A 24867-nucleotide genomic window follows, 5' to 3' on the forward strand; every position below is an offset into this window, starting at 1 on the left:
ACCTCAGGCAACATGGAAGCTAATTCTATGGTAGGTATTTTTCCAATTTCTCAATTGATATGTAATCTAATAAAGACATATGTGCGACCTCCCTCCATCATACAAATGCATGTTGCTGGAATGCAACTGCACTTGCATTTTTTTAACCATTTAACTGTCATTGCAGAAAATCTTTCTAATGGCGCTTCTTTTACAAATACATCAAGCTGTCTTTCCATGAAAACTTCCCATGCAGGGAGGGGATGGTATGGGAAGACAAATGTATTGATTTAGTATCACACAAAATCTTTTTTATATCCATCATGAACTCTACAAGGGATGCCTAAAAAACACATCAGCACATCAATGCTGGGTTGAAAATAGAAAGAAAAAGAAGAAACATAAGAGAGGTGCAAAGGTGAGTTTCATTTATGGAAATATGATCCCTGGCAAAATGCCCCAGAGGGCTTTATAAGAGTGTCTTGCCTGCACAGGTTGACAGACACAAGACTAGACAGTTACAAGCTGCATCTGGAACACTGGAGGTGAGTAACTGTAATTTTGTCATAGAGACCCTGCACACTGTTATTACATAGTTTTTAATTTCTCTAATTTGATTTGTGATTGTTGTTAGTTTCAGTAAGTTTTGTATCATCTGCTGCACCTTTTCTTCATTGAACCTTATTTCATCAGTGACAGCACTAATTAACAGGCATCGATGTGATGTAAATGTGCTAAATTCTAGTCAGCGGATCCTTGATAGGTTTATGTCAACAATTTAAATCTTGTGACCAAAGCAGATTTTAGGGCATAAAGTGTAATACACTATGAGCATCAAGTAAGAATTCAAAGTGAATATTATCTGAGAATTCTGACAATTGTGTACATCCATAAAATGCAATAAAATTCAATTTTGACTTCACCTAATGATTTTTTAAAAAACTCAAAATGACACAAAACATTTTTAAACATGAAATACAGGTGTGTTTCTTTATAATTTATTTTACCAAGAGCCATGACTGCCTTATTAAATAAGAGTAAAAATATCCTGTACTGAGATTTGTTTACCATCCTGAGCCGTTGAAATTGAAAAGAAATAAACGTGTTAGATACATAGAGGCAGCACTAAGCCAGCCGATGGAAAATGTTTGTTCAAGGTTCAACCTCTTAGATGTGAATGAGGACAGCGTGGGAGGGGATGTGATACATATATCAGAGTGATAAGCCTGATTTCAGATAAAAATTTGAATTCTTTTTGTCTTTTTTCAGAGTTGCCACTGTAGACTTCACCATGCGGTTCAACATGCTGTTCTTCATGCTGGTCCTTTCTTATCTCTGCTTTGCTTTGGCACAAGGTGAGGAAGTGTAAAAGAACAGCTGGTATCTAAAAATGCTGCAACATTTGTTGCATGCAATAAAGAGCTGTGAACACACAACAAAGATAAAGTAAGGGTCAATGAGGCTGGTTAATTGCCTAAGTGCCTGCATGGGTGGATGTAGCCTGATTGTATACTTATTACTTTATTCAACATCTTCCTCCGTCCTGATTGTGTCAATTGTCAAGATGGGCTGACTTGATTCAGTTGACTTTGTTCAGATTACACAAGGTGTGCAAATGATTATATTGTTCCTAATGTGGAGGAACTGAATTGTATTGGATCTGTAATCTTTCAGTGTCCTATGATGACTGCTGTTTGAAGTATGTGAAGAAAATGGGCCACAGCACTCAAAAGCATGCAGTGAGGTACAGAGTGCAGAAGATAGATGGAGGCTGTAACATCCCTGCTATAATGTAGGTACAAATAAACAGAGAATAACAATATCCACTTTAAAACTGAACTGATCAATCCTACAAATCTCATTGTTTCTTACTGAAACAGAAGTTTACTGTCCTTGTATGAATTCTCCTTTAGCTTCACCATGAGGAGGGGGCGCATGTTTTGCACAGACCCCAGAGAGAAATGGGTTCAAGACCTGATGAAGAGGATTGACAAAAGGGAACCCAGAAATGACAACGGGAAGCTCCCCAGGAAGGTAATCACTGAAGGCAGCTTTTGACCCGAGGATATGATGATGTTGTTGTGTGAAGTGATGTTTAAACAGATGTCTTTGTTCCTTACAGTACCATCCACGGCATTCGAACAGGGGCTGAGATGACTACCTGCTGTAATTGTTCATCATTCTGCCCTCTGCCGTCTTATTATTAAGCAACAAGTGGTTTTATGGCAGTTTTATGGTGGCTTACTGGAAGCTAAGTGAGGAGGCTGGCCAAGGATATCTTGTAGCATTACTTTTGCTTTCACTCTGCACAACTTAAAGGTCAAAAGCTTGTGTAGAGTTGCAGCAGCACTTCTTCTGAGTTGGACTCTTGGATCCAATTGGTCACCACATAATACACAATCTTTAAATGCATGGCTGCTTCAGTGAAAACATTTGTGACTGTTTTCTTGCCTTTTCAGACATCAGATACTAATAAGCTGTTTAATGATTGAAGTAGTGATGGAGTGTAATTATATGTAACATTTAGAGTAACTATTTACTCCATAATGTGTGCAGTAAAATACTATAAAATGTTTGCATGAACACACCAGGTGTTGAATGTAAATGCCTTTCTCAAATGAGTGTCATAGAGAAAGAAAAGCTGTCAAAAACTTTGTTCATTTATTTTGTGTACAGGTTTTATTATAGTAAATATGCTCCAATAAAAGCTATACTTTCCTACCATTCCCCACAGTGTTCTTTAAAGTTTTATGATTATGTTCATGTAATTATTTTGATATTTTTCTTTTGGTCTGTGTCACAGTATGTGATAAAGAGAAAAATGGAACACATTCCTTTCTCATACAAGCTATTGAGTTTCTTGAGCGACCTTTCTGAAAATGATTTGGTGTGATGGAAACTCAATAGTATGTGGCTATAGTTTAAATACAAACACTATACAGTAGTAACAATAGAAAATATTTACCTCTCTATAATATTTACCAGCACAACTCTGGTTATATCTGGTTATAAAAAAAATCTCTACACTAGCTTCCAGTCAGTCACAGAATAGATTTTAAAACCCTACTGATACAAATCCCATAACGGTTTAGGCCCAGAATACATCTGTGATATGTTCAGAGAATACAAACCTAGCAGGGCTGTTAGATCCAAGGACTCAGGTCAGCTAGTCCAGGCCAGAGTCCGGACTAAACACGGAAAAGCAGCATTTAGCTGTTATGCTGCAAGCAAGTGGAACAAACTGCCAGTGGAGATCAAATTTTCACCAAATGTAAACACTTTTAAATCCAGGTTAAAAACATTTCTTTTCTCATGTGCCTATGTATGAAATCTGCACGATATCTTTTAACTGTCTGTACCTCACTGTAATGCTCTTAATGTTTTATGTAAAGCACTTTGAATTGTCTTGGACATGAAGGGCGCTTTACAAATAAACTTGCCTTGCCTTGCCTGTATTACATCTATCAAGTCTTATTTTGCATCAGCTAACTGTAATTCAACTTTGCAAAGTCTTACTGCACTTTAAAATTAAATACATTTAAACACAATAAAAGATACAACATAATTATTTTACATCCGGAGATGTGCAACTAGTCTCACCTGACAAGATATGAAAAAGTAGTTTCAAAGCATGTGTAGAAGTAATGCGATCACTGCTTTACACACATTTATTATTACTACTACATTCTTTATTTTCCTTCTACAGCATTAAGTTTGACCAGTAATTAAGGCTTCAGCTGCATTTGTGTTGCTTTGTACAGAATGCAGAACTAAGTAGATCCAACAAATAAAAATTAAGCCAGTAAAATAGCAAGATTTGAATACTGTAGTACAGCGCAAAAAATAAAAGAAATCTACAGAAAGAACACAGGCACAGACAAAACCTCAATGAGATTACGTGTATGAGTGATGATTTACAACAGTATTTTATCTGACAATGTGCTGGATTCAGTCACCGGTCTGTGTGTGTTTCCTTCTCATCTCCATGGACATTCACAAGAACTGCTCAGGCTTGTAGCTGATAAAATCTCACTGATCGTAATTCAGCTTGTTTGACTTCGCTGTCTGTGGAGATTGATGACTTCCTCAAGTTTGTGCTTCGGAAAGGCTTCGTCTTGCAAACAGCAAGACGAGGCAAAGTGTTTGTACAAAATATGTCTCAACAGAAAATGTATACGCCCATGGAGGCCTGTGCAACACTCTGTATTAAATATCTGATGTTTGTTGATTAAAGCAAAGGTTTTAACACTTCTAGGCTAATGTACATGTGAGAAAGAGGTGAGGTTAATTATATTGTTGTTAAAAAGTCTTAAAGTGGGCTAATTAAGCTTTTAAGCCAGAGAATCCTCCATGCATGCACCCACAGTATTTGTTTGAATGTGTTGCCAACTTACCTCAAAGGCAAAGGTGATGGATATGCTGACAAATGCTTAATAATTACTAAGACATTAATGGCTCATATAAATATTGATGGACACTTAAAATTGCATTGAGTATGAGTAATAGATGCCCTGCTTTCAGAGGTGAAAGAATTGGATTGCAGCTTGAAAAGGATTTTGGTGCTGACGCTGTTTCTTTTTGTGTATATCACAACAATACTGACAAATGGGCTGTGTGTTTTGGGGTTGAAAACATCGTCCGGTTGGCAGCACGAACTGAAATTTTACCCATTGTTATCAAGGGGAAAAACCATGAAAGCAAAGTATGAAAGGAATATGTGGGAAAATGATTTTACAATGAAACAAATGTGCTGAATTACAGGAATTGAGATTATGGAGACTGAAAAGTAGAGAAAACACAGTATAAAATATTACAGGAGGCCTGAAAAACAGAAATCATGAAGTCAGTGCACAGACTTGTGTCTCGTATTAGTTTGGTGCCAAGACTGTTTGGTATGATGGAAGTATAAATCATTGTTCATATGAAGGTGGAATAAAAAGGGGAAACAAATAAAAAGACAGATGAAAGCAGTTGTAAAACAATACACACCACAAAGTAATTGGGAAATGACATTATATTTATTGCCATATGTTATGCAACCTAATCTACCGTAATATCCAAACTTGCCATAACCCTGAGCAGTAGATGAACTAAATCCAATATATTATTTCAATATGTGACTAGAGAGTGTTTCATTACTTATCAGTGCAGGTGAAGGTGATTCACTTTAGTAAATTTAAGAGCAAAATTCTAATATTTTACAGTGCAAAACTGCACATATTTTTTGCTTTTTAAAAACATTAAAGCTGTTGTACATATGAACATATAAAGAGATGGAGAAAAAAATCACAATTTAGCAGAAATAATCTAATGTAATTCTATCATTTCAGATATAAATTTGTGATTCTCATTTAAAGAAAACCTCAGGAAGGACATTTTGGAAATGTTCTGCAGTATTATGACCTCAATATTAATTATGACTTTTTACTTTCCAGTAAACTGGTAAGATGGACAAACATGACAATTCTCTTGTTCATCATTATTGTACCTGATGTTTATTGATAATTGCCTCTAAACAATATTTTTCTTCTCCATATTTCGTCTCTGGAAAATATTGCTACTCAGCACGGATTTAAATTTATCTCACCGAGTTAATGACCAAAAAATAATATATAGGTTTTAGGAAAAGATGAATAGAAAACCTAAAAACTGAACACTGGATATAACGATCTGGCAAAATCAAGCACAAAAAAGTAAATAAAGTGATTGAGGCCTTAGATAGTTCCACATTCCTGCTTCCTTACTGATGGTGTAACTTCGGGGTCACTGTCAGCCCTCATTGGAACTTTAATGCTCAGTTGGTTTTATTGCAGCTCACATTGTACATACTGTTGATGCTATTTTAGTGGGCAAAGGAGTGCCAAGTGCAGTCATGCGGTATGCCACTGTGTATACCTGCATTCATGAGGCCATATTTTCACAGACAGATTCGAAAATGAAACCGTGTTCTCCCTTTTAGAAACCTCATGTGACAACAGGGCAGCTGTTATAGAAAACCCTCTTCCTAAAACCACACATTTGGGTTTGATGTTGCTGTTTGTGTTGATTAAACAAACAGAGTTCAACATATTAATTAGTGAGCGTTAGAGTTGCTGCTAGATGTATGTATTTAGCTTTTGTGAGAGCTGGAGTAGCAATGCTAAACTAGACTAACTGCGTCCTGGCTCTCAGTTCATATTAAAGCACAGACATGACAGCGGTTTCAATTTTCTCATTTCAGAAGGAAAGTAAACAACCACATTCTCCAAATTGTTGAGCTCTTTTTTTGAAGAAACTAAACTACATGATGGTGCAGACAACAGACTGGTGCTTGTTTAGCAGGCCATCTGAGCCGGCTCTCCATCTGAGTCTGTTCTGGGATTCATTGGTGCATGTCTGGATATAACCCACAGCTTCCACAGAGCTCCTCTTCTGGATTCGATGTAGCAAAATCCGATAGGCCCCAGTAATGGGGCTTGTCAAGTCTCGACTGTTATTGAGAAGATGGACTTTGGTGATGCCAAGATCCTCCAGCATCGCCTTCACATTTAATTCATCAGAAGTGAGGATGCAGTTAGACTCAACCAGATGGGAGGGTGTAGCCCTACAAGCAGGGTAGGCCTGGGGGTATTCGATGCCTCTCATCCAGTCACTGGCCATGATCTGTGGCATAGTGAGGCGATCTAGAGGAACTGGTCGTAGGAGGCCCTTAATGATTTCCTGGCATGATTGTGGAACAAAGGAGGGAATGGAATAAGAGCCCTGCAGGATACAGCACTTCAGTCTGCCTGTGTTAGTAGCCTTGAATGGCATAGTGGCCGTCACCATAAAGTAGAGCAAAACACCTAATGCCCAAATATCTGCATATTGACCAATGTAGCCTTTCTCTTTGAACAGCTCAGGGGCTGCATAAGGCGGCGAGCCACAGAACGTGTGGAGAACATCACTGAGACAAGAAGATGTACTAAAACCAAAGTCACCCACTTTAATGCAGTAGGTGCTGGTGTAAAAGACGTTCTCAGCCTTCAGGTCCCTATGGACAATGTCATTATCATGCTGGAAAAAGGAAAAAAACAAATACATGTTTTAGATTACATTTGGTGTCATTAGAGGGGAAATAGAAACCTAATTAGATCTACTGCATAACTTTTTAAAGGTGTGAGATTTGTAAATCACAAGTCACAATAACAGCTCTCGAATAAAAAATATAACCAAATAACAAGTTATTAAAATATGATTTTAAATTACTTGGTTATTTAATTTTGTGCTGCAGTTTTTGTCTTTCTTTTTTTAACAAAGGCCCACAATGTTCACCTGAACGCTTCTTTAGACTCACCATGTGTCTCACTGCAGAGAGGACCTGTGAGAACACCAGCTTGCTCTCCAGGTCTGACAGGCGCCCTCTGCTGGTGATCCGGGAGAACAGCTCCCCTCCACTGGCATACTCCATCACCAGGTAGAGCCGCTTAAATGTTTCCACCACCTCAAACAGGCGCACTATGTTCGGGTGGGCCAGCTTCTCCATGCAAGAGATTTCAGAGGCAAAAATAGCCTGCGAGCGTTTTTCCAAACGCACTTTATCCAGGATTTTTACTGCCACTCTTTCTATCAGGTGAAGACAGATGTAGACATAGGTGGTGAGGAAACAAAGAATAAATCCACTTTTTTCCTTACCTTTTCCATTATTTAATTGTCCTTATTTTATGGAGTTTTTCTGGTCTTTATTACTTTATATTTCCATTTATGTCTTTTATTAATTCTTTTTCTAAATTTTCATCAGCATTGCCATGTTACACAAAGAATGGAAACAGTATGGTTCGGGGCTGGCTGGCTGATGAGATTATCTATGTGTTCTGACATCTGGAATGACCCAGACTGGACTTACACTGTGTAAAGTGCTAAGCTGAGCTGACTGGAGTGTCATCCATGAGCCAATAGTCTGTACATTTATTATAGAACTGACAGTTTCCTTCTGAATTGGGGCATTTTGAGCTACAAGTAAAAAGAAAAAGAAACCTCTAGAAACCACCCAAAATAAACCTTCAGAGTTGCATGAGGTTTCTATGTTGAAAGAACAGTTTCTATATTCAAGAATTCATATGCAAATATAAGAGGAAGATGTGCCGTCAAGCATTACATTGCAATACATATCTGTCATGCTTTTTCACTGCCCAAACTGGTTTTGGCACGTTGCCATGTAATTGTGTGTGTGTGTGTGTGTGTGTGTGTGTGTGTGTGTGTGTGTGTGTGTGTGTGTGTGTGTGTGTGTGTGTGTGTGTGTGTGTGTGTGTGTGTGTGTGTGTGTGTGTGTGTGTGGGCGTACGTGGTTTATAAAATGTTGTTTCGCGTTTATTATATTTGTATCATATATCTTAATATTTTCATAATATATAAAAGGAATGTGCTTCAATAAAACCATCTTATAAGAGTCACACACTGCTTTATATTTTCAGTACTGGCAAGCTAATAAGACCCACTTTACTTGGCGATGTTTGCAGCGGTGATTCAAATGTTTTACCTGTTAAGTATATGGGAGACATGGCCTTCTCTGACTAATTTATCATTGCTTTGAGATTATTACTTTGACACCCATCACACAGATGATACTGTTTCTTTAAGTAATTACAGTAATTATCATTGTCATATCATTAATGGTATCAATAGAAAATAAATGAACATGAGCAGAATAGTTTCTGGAGCAAATACATCTATATAATGTCCCCACAGCCAAAGGTGCAAGATATAAAAGCTATAGCCACGTGTCCTACCTGATCATTGAAGGTGTCAAAATGCAAAAATAGGAGGTAAGAAACAGCAAAGCATCCAAAAGCTCACCTTTGGTCAGGTCATGTATTCCCAATCTAACCTGGGAGAAATTGCCAGAGCCGATCTCCCCCCTCAGCTCGTACAGTCCCACTCGCCGTCCAAACGTCAGATCATTCATCACCTTCTCTGAATGGGTCAGATCATACAGGGCCTTCCCCAGTGCTGTGCGCCGGATCACCTCCTCATCATCTGTCATGTTCTCCTTCGTCTCCACCTTGTTGCCCACCTTTGGGGACGGAAGAGTGAAGATTTCCTCCTGACGTGGAGTTGTCTTCAAGTGAGCCCCTAAGATGGAGGAAGGAATGAAGTTAGGATATTTTGGGATGCAGTAGCAGCTACTTGGAATAATTACTTTCAGCATTGCATTCGGTCTAATCAAGGTGTAACCAAATCATAAAATTATGCAAGCTAAATTGAATGAGAAGTGCTGTATCTGTACTCACATGTTTTCCCTTTTATGTTCTTCTTACTTCTTTCTGTGTTGATGTTATTGTTTCTGTTGTTCACATACATGATTCCTATCCAGAAGGTACTCCGTGTTTCTTCGCTTTCTGTCTTTTTGGGGATTTTAGAAAATAAAAGAGTGGTAAATTACTAAGAAAACTAATTTCCACAAAACAAACGCTGCAAGAAAAAAGTTGTCTGAACAAACGTGAGCAGCATGACAAATAAATAAATTTAAAACCATCTGCATGCATCAGGAAAAATGTTCCAAGAGGTTGTTTCTTAGATAGTAAACTGCCTGTCCAGCTGCTGCTATGGTGGAACTCCTCTTCTTCACCAGCTCTCACTCTATGCTACAGTGCTGTCAGTATAATCCAGAACTACAACATAACACCTGATAATCCCTAAGTGCTGGGCTCCTCCCATGCAGACAGTCAAGGCTTCTTTAACCCCCAGACTCGCACATACCACCTGATACGGGTCCTGAACAGGTCATTGATGAGATTATCTATACAATGCTCTGCATATGATAATCATCACTATTAGAGGTCGACAGGCTGTAAGGTGAGAAATGCATTAGTGCTTCAGTTGTATGGAGTTTCCTCTGGTTGTGGCTTTTCATGAGGAGACACATTGGTCACCTTTCAACTTTGTAAATTAAGTACACTCCTATTCAAAAGTTTGGGGTCACTTTCAAAAAAGTATTCTTTCCAATGAAGATAACATTAAATGAATCAGAAATACAGTCTAGACATTGATAATGTGGTAAATGACTATTCTAGCTGGAAACGGCTGATTTTTAATGGAATATCTACATAGAGGTACAGAGGAACATTTCCAGCAACCATCACTTCTGTGTTCTAATGGTACATTGTGTTAGCCAATCATGTTGAAAGGCTATTTGATGTTTAGAAAACCCTTGTGCAATTATGTTAGCACATGGATAAAAGTGTGAGTTTTCATGGAAAACATGAAATTGTGGACGTGACCCCAAACTTTTGAATAGTAGTCTATGTATCTAATTAACTCTCAAATGCTGTAATAGTTACTATGTTCATAAAGACTGCACTGATGAAAAATAGCATCTTTCTACCAAACCAGAAGAAAAATGCTGTTTTTCATGTTCTTTAGTTCAGCTAGAAGCTAAAGGGGATGAGCACAGACAGTAAGTGCTCCCTTCTGACTGGGCTACACAACCACACAGTGACCCAGACACTGACCATGACACCAGACAGACACTTGGACAGACAGTGAGCACAACCATACTGATGTCTGTTACCTATCTAACTCTGCTACCCAGACTGGACAAAAGGATTGTCTAGCAGTCATCATGCATAAGCTGCTTGCTCATGTCACAAGTGACTCACTATAATCCAATCACAACCTCAGTAATCAATCCAGCACGTGCAATGCTGAATTACAGTATTTAAATAAGGAAAAGTGTACTGGGGAGGGAAGATAGACTGCAGTCAACTAGGTGCGATTACTCCTATGAGCCATTTTCTAACAATTATTTTGTGCTACGATATCCAGTCTAAGAAATTTACTGTCCATTAGTGGTAGAAGTACAAAACTGTAAGACTGAAGATTAAAAATAAGCTGTATAGTAGTAAACATAATGGCCTATCATCTAAGATGTTGAAATTTGAATGCATGGAAGTTTTTTGAAATGAGTCACTCTATGGACAGCCTTGTATGAAAAAATAGATTGTGGTTTAGATTTATATCTCCCCTCAGATCAACATATTCCAAGAATCCATATATTTTAAAGAACAGAATATTACCTTTATACATCCACTGGAATTTAATAAAGTAGGTCAAATACACAACAATTTGAAAGACTCTTGACCTTGGAAACAGCAGTTGGCCAAACAATCTCAACATAAAGCAGCTGCTCTGGAGCTTTTGCTCTTAAAGCCTTCCATGTGGGAGTTTACTTAGCTGTTTCCAAGGTCAAGAATGAACTTTCAACCCCAACTTAAAGCCTTTAACATGCACAGAAAGAAAATTTCATCATATAAATTCTATAACAAGTGGGCAAACTACACCTGTTGGATCTTGTGGTGAGACTACAAGCCATTTCATTACCTGCTTGGGAATTTTGTTATCAGTCTCCCATTAGAAATTGGACTGGATGTGAGTCAGTGAGTTCTCCTCATCCCTGTGGATAAGATGTTGGATAATAACAATAATAATCATAATTAGCAAGCCTTTTAGGATCTGAAACCTAGTTTGAAAACCAACTTTGGTCAGCTTCGGATATAAATTAGCATTGTACTATAATCCGGCATATTTACGCCCATTTCTGAATAAATGGGCATTCATTAATGTGCACTGTCCCTACCAAATAAAGAAACTTGATAGAGTCATTTGGTTTTTGGGGGGAACTACTGTACGACCTACATAATTAACATGAGTATTACCAGGACTATGGTAGAATTTCAATGAGATTTGTTGTAACTGAAAGGAATTAACAATTGAAACTGCTGTGGGGGTGTCACCTTGATCAAGGTGTCTGAGGGTGGATTGCTCTCCGAATGCTGATCTGTTGATCCCGTTGTAAATGAGAGGACCACATCAACACTTCAAAGACGGACTAACACCTTGTTCAGTTAAGAACGGAAAATCAGTACAAAGCAAAAATCCACAGATTATTGGTATGCAGTTTAAATGCTTACACTCAGCATGAAACAGTTAAACTACATACCAATAATCTCTCGATTCTCTTCTGTTTGGGGCAATGAACGACTTACTCCAGGTAATAAAAATGGAGGATTCAGATTGTGAAACAAGGAAGGAGTGCAGAAAATAATGGACCTTTATCAAGATGGGGTTCTGCTTTCTTTTGAAGCCTTATGTCAGAGATATCAACTTCCAAAAAAGCACTTTTTCAAATAACTGCAGTTAAAAAGTTACATGTTATCAAGGAATAAACAAATAATGTGTCCACCACCGTTATCAGAACTGGAGGAAATAACAATTTCTGACATAGGAGGGAAGGGTTATGTTTCTAAACATTATAACTTATTAGTTGCACATAGTACTGAAATGACAATAGATAAGCTAAATACCTGGAAAATGGACATGCAGGAGGCAATAGACAAGGAAGACTGGAATGAAGCTTGTTTAAAGGCACAGAAACAAACAATAAATACAAGGTTTAAACTACTACAGTATAAATGGTTAATGAGAGTGTACATAACTCCTGCCATGCTCCACCATATGTCAGCTAAAATCCCAGACACTTGTTCTAAATGTTTAAATGAAAAGGGCACTCTATTTCATTGTTTATGGAAATGTAAACATATTTAAAAATTGTGGAAAGATGTCTTAAAATGTCTATCAGAAATGTTTCAAATTAATGTACCCCTAAGTGCTTAACTGTGCAAACTTGGAATATACCCAAAGGACTTTCCATATACATCAAACCAGACACAGATGCTGGATTTTGGACTCCTGCAGGCCAGGAGAACCATTGTACTCTGTTGGAAAAGTGCGGATGCTCCTACATTAGGAATGTGGACAAAGGAACTGCTGAGCTGCATCGGACTAGAATGATTGACATATATCACCAAGGGGAAAGGAAAAGACTTCAGTAAACTCTAGGAACTATACGTGGCCATGTTGACAGAGGGGAACATGAGACCTGCTTAAAATAATGTATTTGCCTATCTGGCACTGTATTTAGTGACATTTACTTTTATTGATTTGTATTTTATATGCTCTATTTTGATATTGTGATTCTAATTATTTACTTACCTAATTTACAATTCTTCATATCTACATTTATTTATTTACTTAACCATTATTTATTTACTGATTTTTATTTATTTTGTTTATTTTATTATTATTTTCTTTTGTTATGCTAAGAAATTATTGAATGATATAATGAGTTGTGATGGTGCAATGTGTGGATGTTTGTACATATGTTCTGTTGTTAATTTGCAAAAATCTGATAATAAAAGATTCTGTAGAAAAAAAACTTAGCAAAAATCACAACATGGCTAAATCTCTTACCTGCAAATAGAAAAAGGTTTTAGAACATGAGGCCTGACAAGCGAACATGACAGAGGTGCAAGGTTGGTGCTTTCAGATAATATTAGAACTAACATAACACAAAATGCATTCTTAGCCTCTTTGCCAATACACTGTGTTCTACGTTAAGTTTTCATGTAACCTCAGATGCTGAAAAGACACAAACTTTCATGTCAGGAAACCTGTTTAATAAACAGTTCTGGTTCCTAGTCTTCTCACTTTCTCTAAAGAGAAGAAAAAGAAGAAGCAGAGATTTACAGGGCAGTTCTGAGGGGTCTGGCCATTTGGTGTCATGTTGAATAAACACAAAGGTGCTGGAGTTTTGTGAAGGGGAGGCTCAGGCCCCCATGCTGATCCTGTTTATGTGTTTGAGCCAGGTTTTGTTTTAAGTCAGAGGTGCTAAACACCTTCCCCCTGAGATAAAAGATGATTAATGCCTTTGACTGAGCGACGCTTTAATGGCTCATGGCTACTTAAGCACTTCATTAGAGTGAGCTCGGGCCGGTTGACACACTCGAGCTACGTTTCTCCTTGCAGCAGAAGCAGAAAAGCTGTAGAGTTTTCCTTTGAAGTGGGCTCTGACTGTAGGAGCTCCATCCCCATGAGGCATTTAACATGGAAATTTGATTAGCTCTCACTGTTTTTTGACTCGACACCACTTCTAGGCCTTGTTTTTGGGTGACATTTGGGGCTGACGGTTGATCCCATATAAATATCAGAGGCACCAGGTAGCAGAGGGACACCAGGATCTGGCAGCTGAGGAGCAGATTGGAACTAAAACCATGGATGTAGCCCGGCCTTTCCTGCTCCTCCTGTATGTCCTCCACCTGACCTGTAAGTACTGTGTGCTTTTTCTATTCTCTTGCAGCTGGGACGCATTATCAGAAGCTCTGTCACTGACTGGACTGACACCAGTTGGCTCAAACATACTAATTACTTGTGCTAGAACATGAGTAAACATGCACTTTAGAAGAACGTGTGACGCAAAGAGATGCATTCATTCGGTTGTAGCTGCACAGCAAAGTGGAATCAATTCACTTTCCTCTAACCAAACATTTAATTTTTTTCATGTTTACCCAAGATTAACACTTCCATTTGAACATCATCCATTATATAAAAATATTACACAGTAATCAAGAGATTTTTCAAAACAAATATTACCTAATTAGGACTTTTATTAACAAATGACAAGAAGAAAACAAATTCCTGGCCAAAAAATTGAGCTTATAGTTAATGATTTTATTCTATGAAATACCCTTTGAAGTCACTGATGTATGACGTATGTTCTTCTTGTGTTTTCCAGTGAATGTAGTGTTGAGCAAACACATTGATCACAGAAACCTGTTCACACAGAGGGTGTGCTGCAAGAGACAGAGCCACTTTGTGTATATTGGACAAGGTAAAGCAACACATTCTTCCACATACTAAAGGATTTTTGTCTCACCTAGTGTAGGCAGGTTTACAGATACCAACATATTTGTCTCTATGTGTTTAACAGAAACTAAAGCAAGATTTCTTCTCATGTGTTGCCAAAAGCCTAAGTTAAAGCAATGACCTCTGACTTCTGTCTCTGATTCATCAGACATCTCTGGGACTCCTGTCAGCATAGATGTGGGAATGTGCAGGTCACACTGTGGGGGGACAATAAGACGATCCCTCGAAGCAGGGCAGCAGGATTACTCCAAACACTCCTCCATGCTGGAGTTTCTCAGGAGCAAAAAAGTAAGTGAGAGGCTGCGTCAGTTGCTGACACTACCACAAGGGTGGGCTGCAACATCTGTAAGGCCTGCAATATCTGTCATCTGCTCTTCTAAGGACAGTATCGATGAAGTGTAATGTGTAATGAATGCACAGTATATATATATATATATATATATATATATATATATATATATATATATATATATATATATATATATATATATATACACGAAAACTAACACTTTTATTCATGTGCTGACATAATTGCCCAAGGGTTTTCTAATCATCAATTACCCTTTCAACTGGATTAGCTAACACAATGTAGCATTAGAACACAGGAGCAATGGTTGCTGGAAATGGGCCTCTCTTTGCACCCCTATGTAGATATTCCATTAAAAATCAGCCGTTTACAGCTAGAATAGTTATTTAGTACATTAACAATGTCTAGACTGTAAAAATATATATGAAGAGCTGTGATAAATGATAAATGCTATTTTGTAAACCCAGTAACATTTGTTTGGCCAGAGGCTGATATTGTGTACTAAAGCCCACTCAAATAGTGCACCTAAACAATTTGCTCCACAAAAACATGTTCTGACTTGAATTATTCTCTTTCCCTAAAGATGAGGAGCCGCAGACCCGCCGCTCCAGAGAGCTCGGAGCCGCTGAAGCAGCTGCCGTCCTGCGGGATTAACCAGGATTGTGAGCCGACCGGGATGCGGGTGGACCGGGTGCTTCTGTTCGAGGGTCCCCGGGAGGTGGAGGTCATTGAGGAGTGTCACTGCGAGATCAAGCTGAGCCAGTGCATCCGTGTCCCCGCACTGAGGACCTACAACTCCGACACACCGTACGAGACGGTCATAGATGTGGGAGGATGCTCCCGGTCCAAAGGATCCCCAGGTGTGTGTGTGTGTGTGTGTGTGTGTGTGTGTGTGTGTGTGTGTGTGTGTGTGTGTGTGTGTGTGTGTGTGCGTGTGTGTGTGTGCGTGTGTGTGTGTGTGTGTGTGTGTGCGTGTGTGTGTGTGAGCTGCCTGCAGTAACAAAACAGAGACATAAGGCAGCCAATCAGATGCAAAATTTGAAAATGGGAAGTTATGTTAGTGACATTTTCCTGGATTTTGAGTTTAAGGTCCTTTAGTAACTATATTTAGTTTTTTAATTTGGTCTAAATTTACACTAACGACTACACTGATATACACTATATACATTTTTAAATATGGATTCATCTGAGCTAAATTTACACACATTCTTAAAGTAATTAAGTGATGAAAATCAGCCTGTGTGCTTTGTGCTTATGCTGGCCTTCAAGTATGACTCATGTAGGTCAGACAAACCTATTCCAAATGGTACCATGCTTAGTATATTCTGTTTGGGAGTGACTGAAGAGCTAATCCTGCCATTCAAATACTGCTGGTGGGACTCTGTGGGTTTAGTGTTGACTCACAGATTGGAATTGAGCAGAAATCTTTCTTTTTATCAATCATTCACAGAGGGATTCTCCTGCGTTCCTGTTAAGTTTGACTCAGTGTCGGTGGAAACCCCCAACAAAGTGGATCTCATCCAGACTGTGACGGCCTGTGAGCTGAAGGAAACCTGCTACAGAGTCCCATATGTGGAGTATTATTATGAAATAGTGCACCATGCAGATGGAGTCAAAGAAGAGAGGCTCAAAGTAAGTACAATCTAGAAACAATTACTAAAACAGAGTTCGTCCACGTATTCCCCTCTTCAGCTTTACTTTTAAAGGAAGCCCTTAACAATAAGCACTATTCCTCCTCCGATTCGCATGGTATGCTTAACACTAGAAGAGCGAATCACTTGTGACCCCAGTTTCACACTTTCTTTTGTGATCCAGCTGAGAGGAAACGGGTGTTTAGCAGGGAGCCAGACAGTAATGAAGCATGGTCATTCATCAGACATGCGTGTGGAAGACAGGTTTTAGTCAAGCTAATCCACAGGCTGATACCACACACCCTCAGTGCGAAGGATTTCAGTGTGTGTTGCATGTTTTTTTTATGCACACTTTTATTTTAGTTAAAGCAGAGTCTGAATTTCTGGTACAACTTTATTTACTTTGTGTTGAGAATGGAAATTTAAAAAAAAATAACTCCTGCAACACACGTAACAAAAAAGAGCAAACAATAAACAAAAAAAGCACAAACCAACTTTATTGCACAAACAATGTATCTCTTTTCCACTGAGTTGGAAAGTTGGTTCACTTTAGAAATATTTGTTTCCCTGCTGTACTTTTTCTCATTGAAGCAGCATTAAAACTGCAATTTAAAAAATGTGTGGCCATGACTGAAGCAAATACAATTTTAAACACAGTATTCTTTCTTCATTCAACAAACTCCCTGTTTAAAGAAACCCCCTACTAGCTGCATAACTATCTTAGAGCAGAAAATGAACCTATTATTTATGACTTTATCTAATAAAAATGAATTAATGGAAAGAGTGAAAGTTGAATTCTTTGGCACAGTTTCAGATGTTTGTTGTCTCTCGGCACTAAAGGTGAAGAAGAGCAAACACAAATGGCTCTCCAGGTGTTGAATCAAAGCAGTCTACATGCTAATTAGCAGCTGGCCCCCAACTTTACTGGGTCAATATTTGTGACCAGCTGTGTGCTCATCTCCCTCTGTCTGTGTTGCTAATTTTCCTCAGGAAATAGATGTGGGCAGATGTTTGGGAGGCTGCGCTACAGGAAGCCGATGCCTTCTCAGGTAAGTACGAACACAGCTGCTGCACACACCTCCTCTGGCCCTCTCATAACAACTGCCTGTGAGCTCTGACACCGTCTGCAGTCAGCATGGTGGCCTCTTTAATTCCGACACCAAATGTCTTTTTCTACGTTTTGCATTGATTTGAGATTGCAGACATCCATTGTTATTGTATTCTTATCTTAAGCATAAGACAAGAATGAGAGATTCAGCATCCAAATTATTTTAAAGATTTTTCATCACCGTTCAAAAATTTGGGGTCACTTAGAAATGTTTAAAGAAAAGCAGTTTTTTCAGTGAAGATAACATCAATCAGAAATACAGTCTAGACATTGTTAATGTGGTAAATGGCTATTCTAGCTGGAAACGGCTGATCTTTAATGGAATATTTACATAGGTGTACAGAGCAACACTGGACCACTTTATCAGCACTGACCACTTTACTTTGTTTGTATATAGTACTTTGATTCTTCTTGTTATTATGAGAGTATTTTTTAACTATTTTATTATTTGCACTGCTGCTAATTGTCATGTTCTTCAGAAAAATTTCGTTGTACTTCTGAACAATGACAATAAAGTCTCTTTAATTTGAGAGGTCCATTTCCAGCAACCATCACTCCTGTGTTCTAATGGTACATTGTGTTAGTTAATCATGTTGAAAGACTAACTGACAATTAGAAAACCCTTGTGCAGTTATGTTAGCACATGAATAAAAATGTAAGTTTTCATGGATAACATGAAATTGTCTGGGTGACCCCAAACTTTTGAATGGAGGTGTATACTACTGCTATATCTATCTTTCTACAAATAGTTACTGACATAACTGAAGATAAATGCTGCACAAATGCAACTATCCTTAGTTGTTTTTATTAATGCACGTGTCACTGGGACTGATTAACCGTTCGGCTGTAGTTTAACTGTTTATTTTGCATTTTCCAGGAAATATCACAGTTTTAGGAGATGCACTGTGAATAAAGTGTTTTTCTTTTGTAGTGACAATGTATTTTTACATTTGTTGTTACAGTAGTCCAACTGATCCACAAATATGCCACTTGTGGTCTGAAAAGCAGCCCAGCTCGTGTGTTCCTCAGGGCTATGAGAGCCACAGTTTCTTCAACCAGCATGGACAGATTCACACTGTCCTCTCCATCACTTCCTGCCTTTGCCAAAACTAACCACAGCGCCTTCTACTGGAAAACAGCTCCCCAGGGCTTCCAGTGACTCCCCCATTTTTTTAATATTTTTTTTTATTTTTTTATTTTTTTTTTTACCTCTGTGGCTGCAGACCATTAAGGAACCCAACTAAATACCACCCCTAAAGTATTATTGTATTATATGTAATATATGTACATATGATAATTTTGTAATAAATTTAATACCTTAATCTGTGATGGCTTCTTATTATACACTTTACACACAAAGTTTGCCCAGACTGCAGATGAGACCTGTTGAAAAACTTTCCAAGGTGGCCTACAATTCCAAAAATATATAATAATAATGGTAAACAAATAGTGTGCCTGTGTGCTGCCCTCTCTAATTCACAATTAAATACACTTAGTATTTTTGAATCACAATTGGATCAACTGCTGGTTTGAATCTAGATAATGTAAAACAGAAGCAAGAGAAAATGGAAGACTGTGTTGCAGATAATATCAGTGTCTGTATCACGCATTGCAATGATTATTTTTTTGACCACTTAAGACGTTTTCTCTTCTTGGCGAACATTGAAAGTAAATTAAGTTCTAATACAAATCCCCACACTTCTAAGGCTTCAACGGGTCTGAATGAGGCTTTAAAGAAACGCTGGAAAGGAGCCTAAAAAAACAACCACTACACGTGCAGGTAGTTAATTTCTCCCTGATTTGCTATCAACGTGTGAAAAAAACACTTTCCGTCTCAGGTTTCTGTGTCTTCAAAAGAGAAAAAGGTTTTATAGCTTGCTTGCAAGGTGTCACATAGGGAAAACTTTGATCTCCTAAATGTTTATTACGGTGAAGGAAACAAACATTTAAAGCCCCAGCCTGTCTTTTGCTTGTGCGTAACTGTGCGTAAAGATCAAAGGTAACAAATGGCACCGTGCGTAATTTTTCTCGTTCCTAGAGAACAAGCGAGCTTGCTTTCACAAATCAATGAAAATATGCGAGTTTACTGCATAATTTAGGTTGCACATAAATCCATCTTCTAAATCCAGAGGCATTTCATTACTATTTCTGTTATGTTAATAGACAAATGATGGGATAAACTCTCCCTAAATCCACATTTTTTCAGCTTAGCTAGCACGGCAAATGGGTCAAATTCTAAATTCCAAATCAGGAAACTTATTGTAGGCCGTATCAATAAATAAACTGTGTCGAGAAAATTATTTTGGTAGGTCTACATCAGTATCATACAGGTGGTTGGCACAGCTGGACTTTAGGGCTCCTTGTCGAAAACAAAGCTGCAAATTTGATGATTATCCAAGTGTAACTGGATAAGCAGTTATGTAAATCTCACCAAGTGTAACCAGCGACACCCGTCTCAATATCGCCGTAATTGGTTTCCACCTAAGGCACTGTGCCCATTATTCTAAATTAATGGATTCATTGAGGCGCTATTAACCTCCCCCTGCGAGGGGGCGTCCTACAGAGATCAACCTCAAGCTTATTCTGTTTTCAGCTTTATATATAAAAGGAAAAATATATTCCACGACGGCATAGTCACTGATCAGTAACGATTTTCCAGATTTTCCAAGGCTGAACTTACTTTATCTGAGCCTTTATTGCTAGACATGGAGACAATGGGCTTGAATAAAATCTACAATCGGCTTCACACCTTGTGAATCCCGCCATTAGTCTCCCTTTACATTCGCTGATTGGTGATTTACATTTGCGACCAAATAGCATTTTTACTGCTGTTTACCGAGGGTTTAGAGGCACTGAGAGGGGAACAGGGGCATTTGATATAAAAAGTCGAGCTTCCACGACTCCACAGTCACTCCAGCTCCAAGTTGCTGTGTTGTGCATGTTGCTTCGTAGGACTGCAGGAATCAGCTCATACTCCAGACATGTTGATGTTTGTGATCAGCGTCGCCACTTTCGTGTGCACCTCCACAGCACGGCCCTCGGAGAACTACCTGGAGAATCGTTTCACCGCTGAGAACGAGTCACAGGAGGTGCGTTCAGCCGCCATCAAGAGACTTTTGGAAGTTTTTGGGATGGATGACCCTCCTGCTATCCATGGACACAAGCAGCCTCCTCAGTACATGCTTGACTTGTACAACACAGTTGCTGATGTAGACGGTGTGACCAAAGACCCGTATCTTCTGGAGGGGAATACTGTGCGCAGTTTCTTTGACAAATGTAAGGTCTGATTTGTACCTGCAAGTTACTGTAGGACATTAAACACAATGACGCTTGTTCCTAATGATATCATTTCCATTGCAGTGCGCAGTGAACAGGTGGAGTTCAGCTTCAATTTGTCAACAGTTGCAAGAACCGAGAAGATTCTCACTGCAGAGCTGCATCTTTTCAAGCTGCGGCCTCAGGGATCATTCAACAGACATCACTTCTGTCAGGTATGTAGACCAAGTATAAACCAATGATAACAACTTGAAGATTTGATGTTTAAATAAATGCAGCTCTCCTTTTAAATTTCTGTCTGTATCCATCCTGTTTTATTCAGGTCAGTGTTTATCAGCTGCTTGACAGTAGTAAAACCAACAACACACAGGAGAAGAAGCTGCTGTCTTCTCGACTCATCCCAATCCACTCTACTGGTTGGGAGGTTTTCACAGTCACACAAGCAGTAAGTATCACCTTCTCCCTGAATCCTGCATGAACTGCTGGACGGTGTCAGCACTGTGTTTGGTTTGACCGATGAACTTCTTGTTGAAGGTCCGCTCTTGGATGATGGATGAAGGCAATAACCTGGGGCTCCATGTGGTGGTCCGGACCCTGGGAGGAAGCCAGATAGATATGAAACTGATCCGCTTTGCTTCAGGACGTAGTCACCATCAGAGCAAACAGCCCATGTTGGTTCTATTTACTGATGATGGACGCCACTCTGCTCCTCTTGAGAGTAAAGGTCAGATTTTTGTCAACTTTAATGCCATTTGATTGATCAGGTTATGATAATAAATCATAAGTATAGGCTTTTTTGTGGCCTGACTGCTGATAAGGAGGCCTAGATAAGAATTACAGGGACCAGAGGAAACACAGGGCCTCCCAACACCCTACTCAGCATTGTTATCAATCTATGAAAAGAATTTCTCTGTGAGTATCAGCACCTCCAACAAACACCGGTTATGCTCCACAAACAAACCATTTTAGCAAACAGTATTTATACATATTTCCAAAGGAAAATCTGACTGCTGCTGTTCAATATCTGCCCTGGTTTGTCACAGCTCACACAAGGGCTGAACAATTTGGTGAAAATATCTGAAAGAAATTGCAATTCGATTTGCAATTCAAGCTTCAGTTCAATATTTACTGTGAGATCAATTTAAAACATGTAATGGAGCTTTGCCAAATGAGATAACATCAAAGGCATGACTTTCACACGAAGAAGTTGTGAAACCACTGACAGTTTAAATCCTGGCTCAGGCATGCAGTGTATTGTATATATTTAAGGTTTTCTAATTGAGCTTTTTTGAATTCTGGTTTCCATTAATCGTTCAGCCCTAGCTCACACAACATCATTATTGTATAATTTTGGAGAATGTCAAATTATTCTATTCCTTCTCCATAGCTTCCCCGTGTATTGAGGAATCTATTGTGTCTCTTAGAGTCAATTATAAACTGTGTCTCCTTACTTTCACCAGATCCAAATGACACCACTGCCAGCTCCACTCTGCTTCAGGCCCCCAGGTCAGGCCCATCTTCCCGCAGCACTCGCTCTCTGGACTACAGTGAGGAGGAAGGTGTGTCTATGCCTTGCCAGCGCCAACCCTTGTATGTCGACTTTGAGGAGATTGGCTGGTCAGGCTGGATTGTATCTCCCAGGGGTTACAATGCTTACCACTGCAAAGGCTCCTGCCCCTTCCCTCTGGGTCAAAACATGAGACCAACCAACCACGCCACCGTTCAGTCCATCATTAACGCCCTGAAGCTGATCAAAGGCATCGAGACGCCATGCTGCGTGCCCGATAAGCTCTTTTCCATCAACTTGCTCTACTTTGATGATGATGAGAATGTGGTGTTGAAACAGTACAATGATATGGTGGCTGGAAGCTGTGGCTGCCACTGACACCAGCAGGTCAGCTGGTGCTGGGCTGCACAGATGCTCATTAAAAATACAATGTAAATCAGGTCTTATTACACAGACAGCTAGCTGCCCTTTCACCCTTATTAATATGCTGAGGCTTACATGTGACATTGTAATATATGTAAATATGCATAAATTATAATATATAACAGTGATGGAAGTAATATCCTGTTAAAGATGTAAATGTGTATATTTTATGTTTTCTGTCTTCAGTGATTAGTGACAATCAGAATAAATGTTGTAAACAAAGGATGACACTGTGAATTTATTATTTTTTTAAATAAAAAAATGTCCAGAATGCCACATTAGATCCTGCAAAATTCATGACAGTTCGTGTACACTAGATCAGATCATACATTGTTTACATTTTTTTTTTAAAAAATCATGGATTCATTTGCACAAAACTGAACATGTTTGTTGCACATGACATTTTAAAAAAATTACTAAAACGTCTTTTACAAGGACAACAGCTATATTGTTTGGGGCCTAGTAGAAAAGCTTTATGTTATGACATTTACTGAAATGTGGCCATGAAGTCGACAAATGAAACTGCCATCAGATTAACAGAAAGGCATGCATGTCTGAAAAAGGGCCTTTGAAACACAGCTGGCATGTTTTGTCTGTCCTTTTACCACCAGAGGACACCGTTGTGCTCTCGGGTGGCTCTCCTCGCAGGAAAGAAACAAACAGGAGGATTCCAGTAAAAACAACTTTGATGGTGGAAATTTCACAGTGAAATCACGACATACGCAAATGAATGTAATCCAGTTTCATAGCCTGGTGATAAATCCCACCCTATAACTCATATTTTTAGGTTGTAGTTAGTGGTGGTGTTGCTGCTGCTTTTGTCTCGATCAGGGGTGTCAAACATATGGCCCAGAGGGTCCAGTCTAGCCTACATTTCAAAGTGTAGAAAATTACAGAGAAGACATTAACAGAAAATTGTAAATTAGTAAAACTGCAAATTTTAACTAATTTCGAGACCTTAGGAAGTTGTTTAGATCATAAAGTAAAATACTAGATTGTTCAGTTCCAGATACCTGTGACTAAATGTTTTGTGCCTTTGTAGACATTCTGTGGTCTGTAAGTTGTAATGTGTAAATGATAAACTGAGGTGTAATGCTGTTAAGCTGAACTTTCTTTTTAAAATTCTTTTTCTAAGGAAATTTCAGGTTCATGTTTTGCCACTGCATCATTTTCGCAATGCTCTGTTCTTTTGTTAGATGCTGCCACTTGCACAGTTTTTGCACATTTTTTTGTAAAGATTTCTACTTACATCTTTTACTCCACTATTAAGTTATTTTTTTATTATTTTTTATTTTCTTAACTTTCTTTATCCTGTATGTTTAAAAGGAAGAAAGTCATCCAGAATTTCACTGTCCACTGTGTATAATGACAATAAAGCTTTCTTATCTTATCTTGTCTTATCTTAAAAAACTTCATTAAATGGAAACATTTTCAGAATGCACTTTTTTTTAAAAAACAAAGACAAAGGGAAACATTTGGAGTTGTGTTTTTTTATAGGTTATTATCCTGCGATTTTACTGGTCCAGCCCACTTGAGATCAAACTGGGCTGAATGTGGCCCCTGAACTAAAATGAGTTTGACACCCCTGGACTAGATTATATGATGACAGTGTTTTTATAATATTCTGTTTAATAGGTTTGATTGTTCCAACAAGTCATCCAAGTAATATTTCTGTCGTAGGAGGAAACATATGACATAATAAGATCGTTTTAGACATGATTCTCTAATTTTGTTGCTTCATAAATATATGTTCTCCATTTGCATGAAATCTTCTTCTGACAGTGGTAAAATAAGCAAAACAGCACAGAAGCAAGTCCACAGAAATCAGTTTTGAGGAGGAACAAAACATAGGACTTACATATTAAATCCAATTTATAAGCAAACATTCACTCTAATAATGCTGATGTGTAATGTTCTC

At 38.5% G+C, this 24867-nt stretch overlaps 4 protein-coding genes across 4 annotated transcripts; 3 read left to right on the forward strand and 1 right to left on the reverse strand.

Annotated features, from left to right (window-relative positions):
* Nucleotides 1-450: 450 nt before the first annotated feature.
* Nucleotides 451-2703, forward strand: ccl25a (chemokine (C-C motif) ligand 25a). Its single transcript, XM_023280665.3, has 5 exons — nucleotides 451-524; nucleotides 1249-1334; nucleotides 1654-1771; nucleotides 1893-2013; nucleotides 2102-2703. The coding sequence occupies exons 2-5, from the start codon at nucleotides 1271-1273 to the stop codon at nucleotides 2129-2131; spliced, it is 333 nt and encodes a 110-aa protein (XP_023136433.1). The 5' UTR covers nucleotides 451-524; nucleotides 1249-1270; the 3' UTR covers nucleotides 2132-2703.
* A 2256-nt stretch (nucleotides 2704-4959) lies between these two features.
* Nucleotides 4960-9570, reverse strand: LOC111575498 (serine/threonine-protein kinase NIM1-like). The gene is made up of 4 exons (XM_023280670.3): nucleotides 9228-9570; nucleotides 8794-9069; nucleotides 7295-7563; nucleotides 4960-7014 (listed from the first exon to the last, which is right to left on the reverse strand). The coding sequence occupies exons 1-4, from the start codon at nucleotides 9295-9297 to the stop codon at nucleotides 6259-6261; spliced, it is 1371 nt and encodes a 456-aa protein (XP_023136438.2). The 5' UTR covers nucleotides 9298-9570; the 3' UTR covers nucleotides 4960-6258.
* Nucleotides 9571-13291: 3721 nt separating this feature from the next.
* Nucleotides 13292-19067, forward strand: pnhd (pinhead). The gene is made up of 7 exons (XM_055014315.1): nucleotides 13292-13307; nucleotides 14567-14662; nucleotides 14846-14985; nucleotides 15588-15864; nucleotides 16455-16636; nucleotides 17626-17684; nucleotides 18706-19067. The coding sequence occupies exons 1-7, from the start codon at nucleotides 13292-13294 to the stop codon at nucleotides 18854-18856; spliced, it is 921 nt and encodes a 306-aa protein (XP_054870290.1). The 3' UTR covers nucleotides 18857-19067.
* Nucleotides 19068-20629: 1562 nt separating this feature from the next.
* Nucleotides 20630-23146, forward strand: admp (anti-dorsalizing morphogenic protein). Its single transcript, XM_023280671.3, has 5 exons — nucleotides 20630-21019; nucleotides 21104-21234; nucleotides 21342-21464; nucleotides 21554-21743; nucleotides 22480-23146. Exons 1-5 carry the CDS (start codon nucleotides 20725-20727, stop codon nucleotides 22902-22904), a joined length of 1164 nt encoding a protein of 387 aa, XP_023136439.1. The 5' UTR covers nucleotides 20630-20724; the 3' UTR covers nucleotides 22905-23146.
* Nucleotides 23147-24867: the final 1721 nt, after the last annotated feature.

The sequence above is a fragment of the Amphiprion ocellaris genome, chromosome 10 (assembly GCF_022539595.1).
Source record: "Amphiprion ocellaris isolate individual 3 ecotype Okinawa chromosome 10, ASM2253959v1, whole genome shotgun sequence".
In the NCBI taxonomy this organism is placed as follows: Eukaryota; Metazoa; Chordata; class Actinopteri; family Pomacentridae; genus Amphiprion; species Amphiprion ocellaris.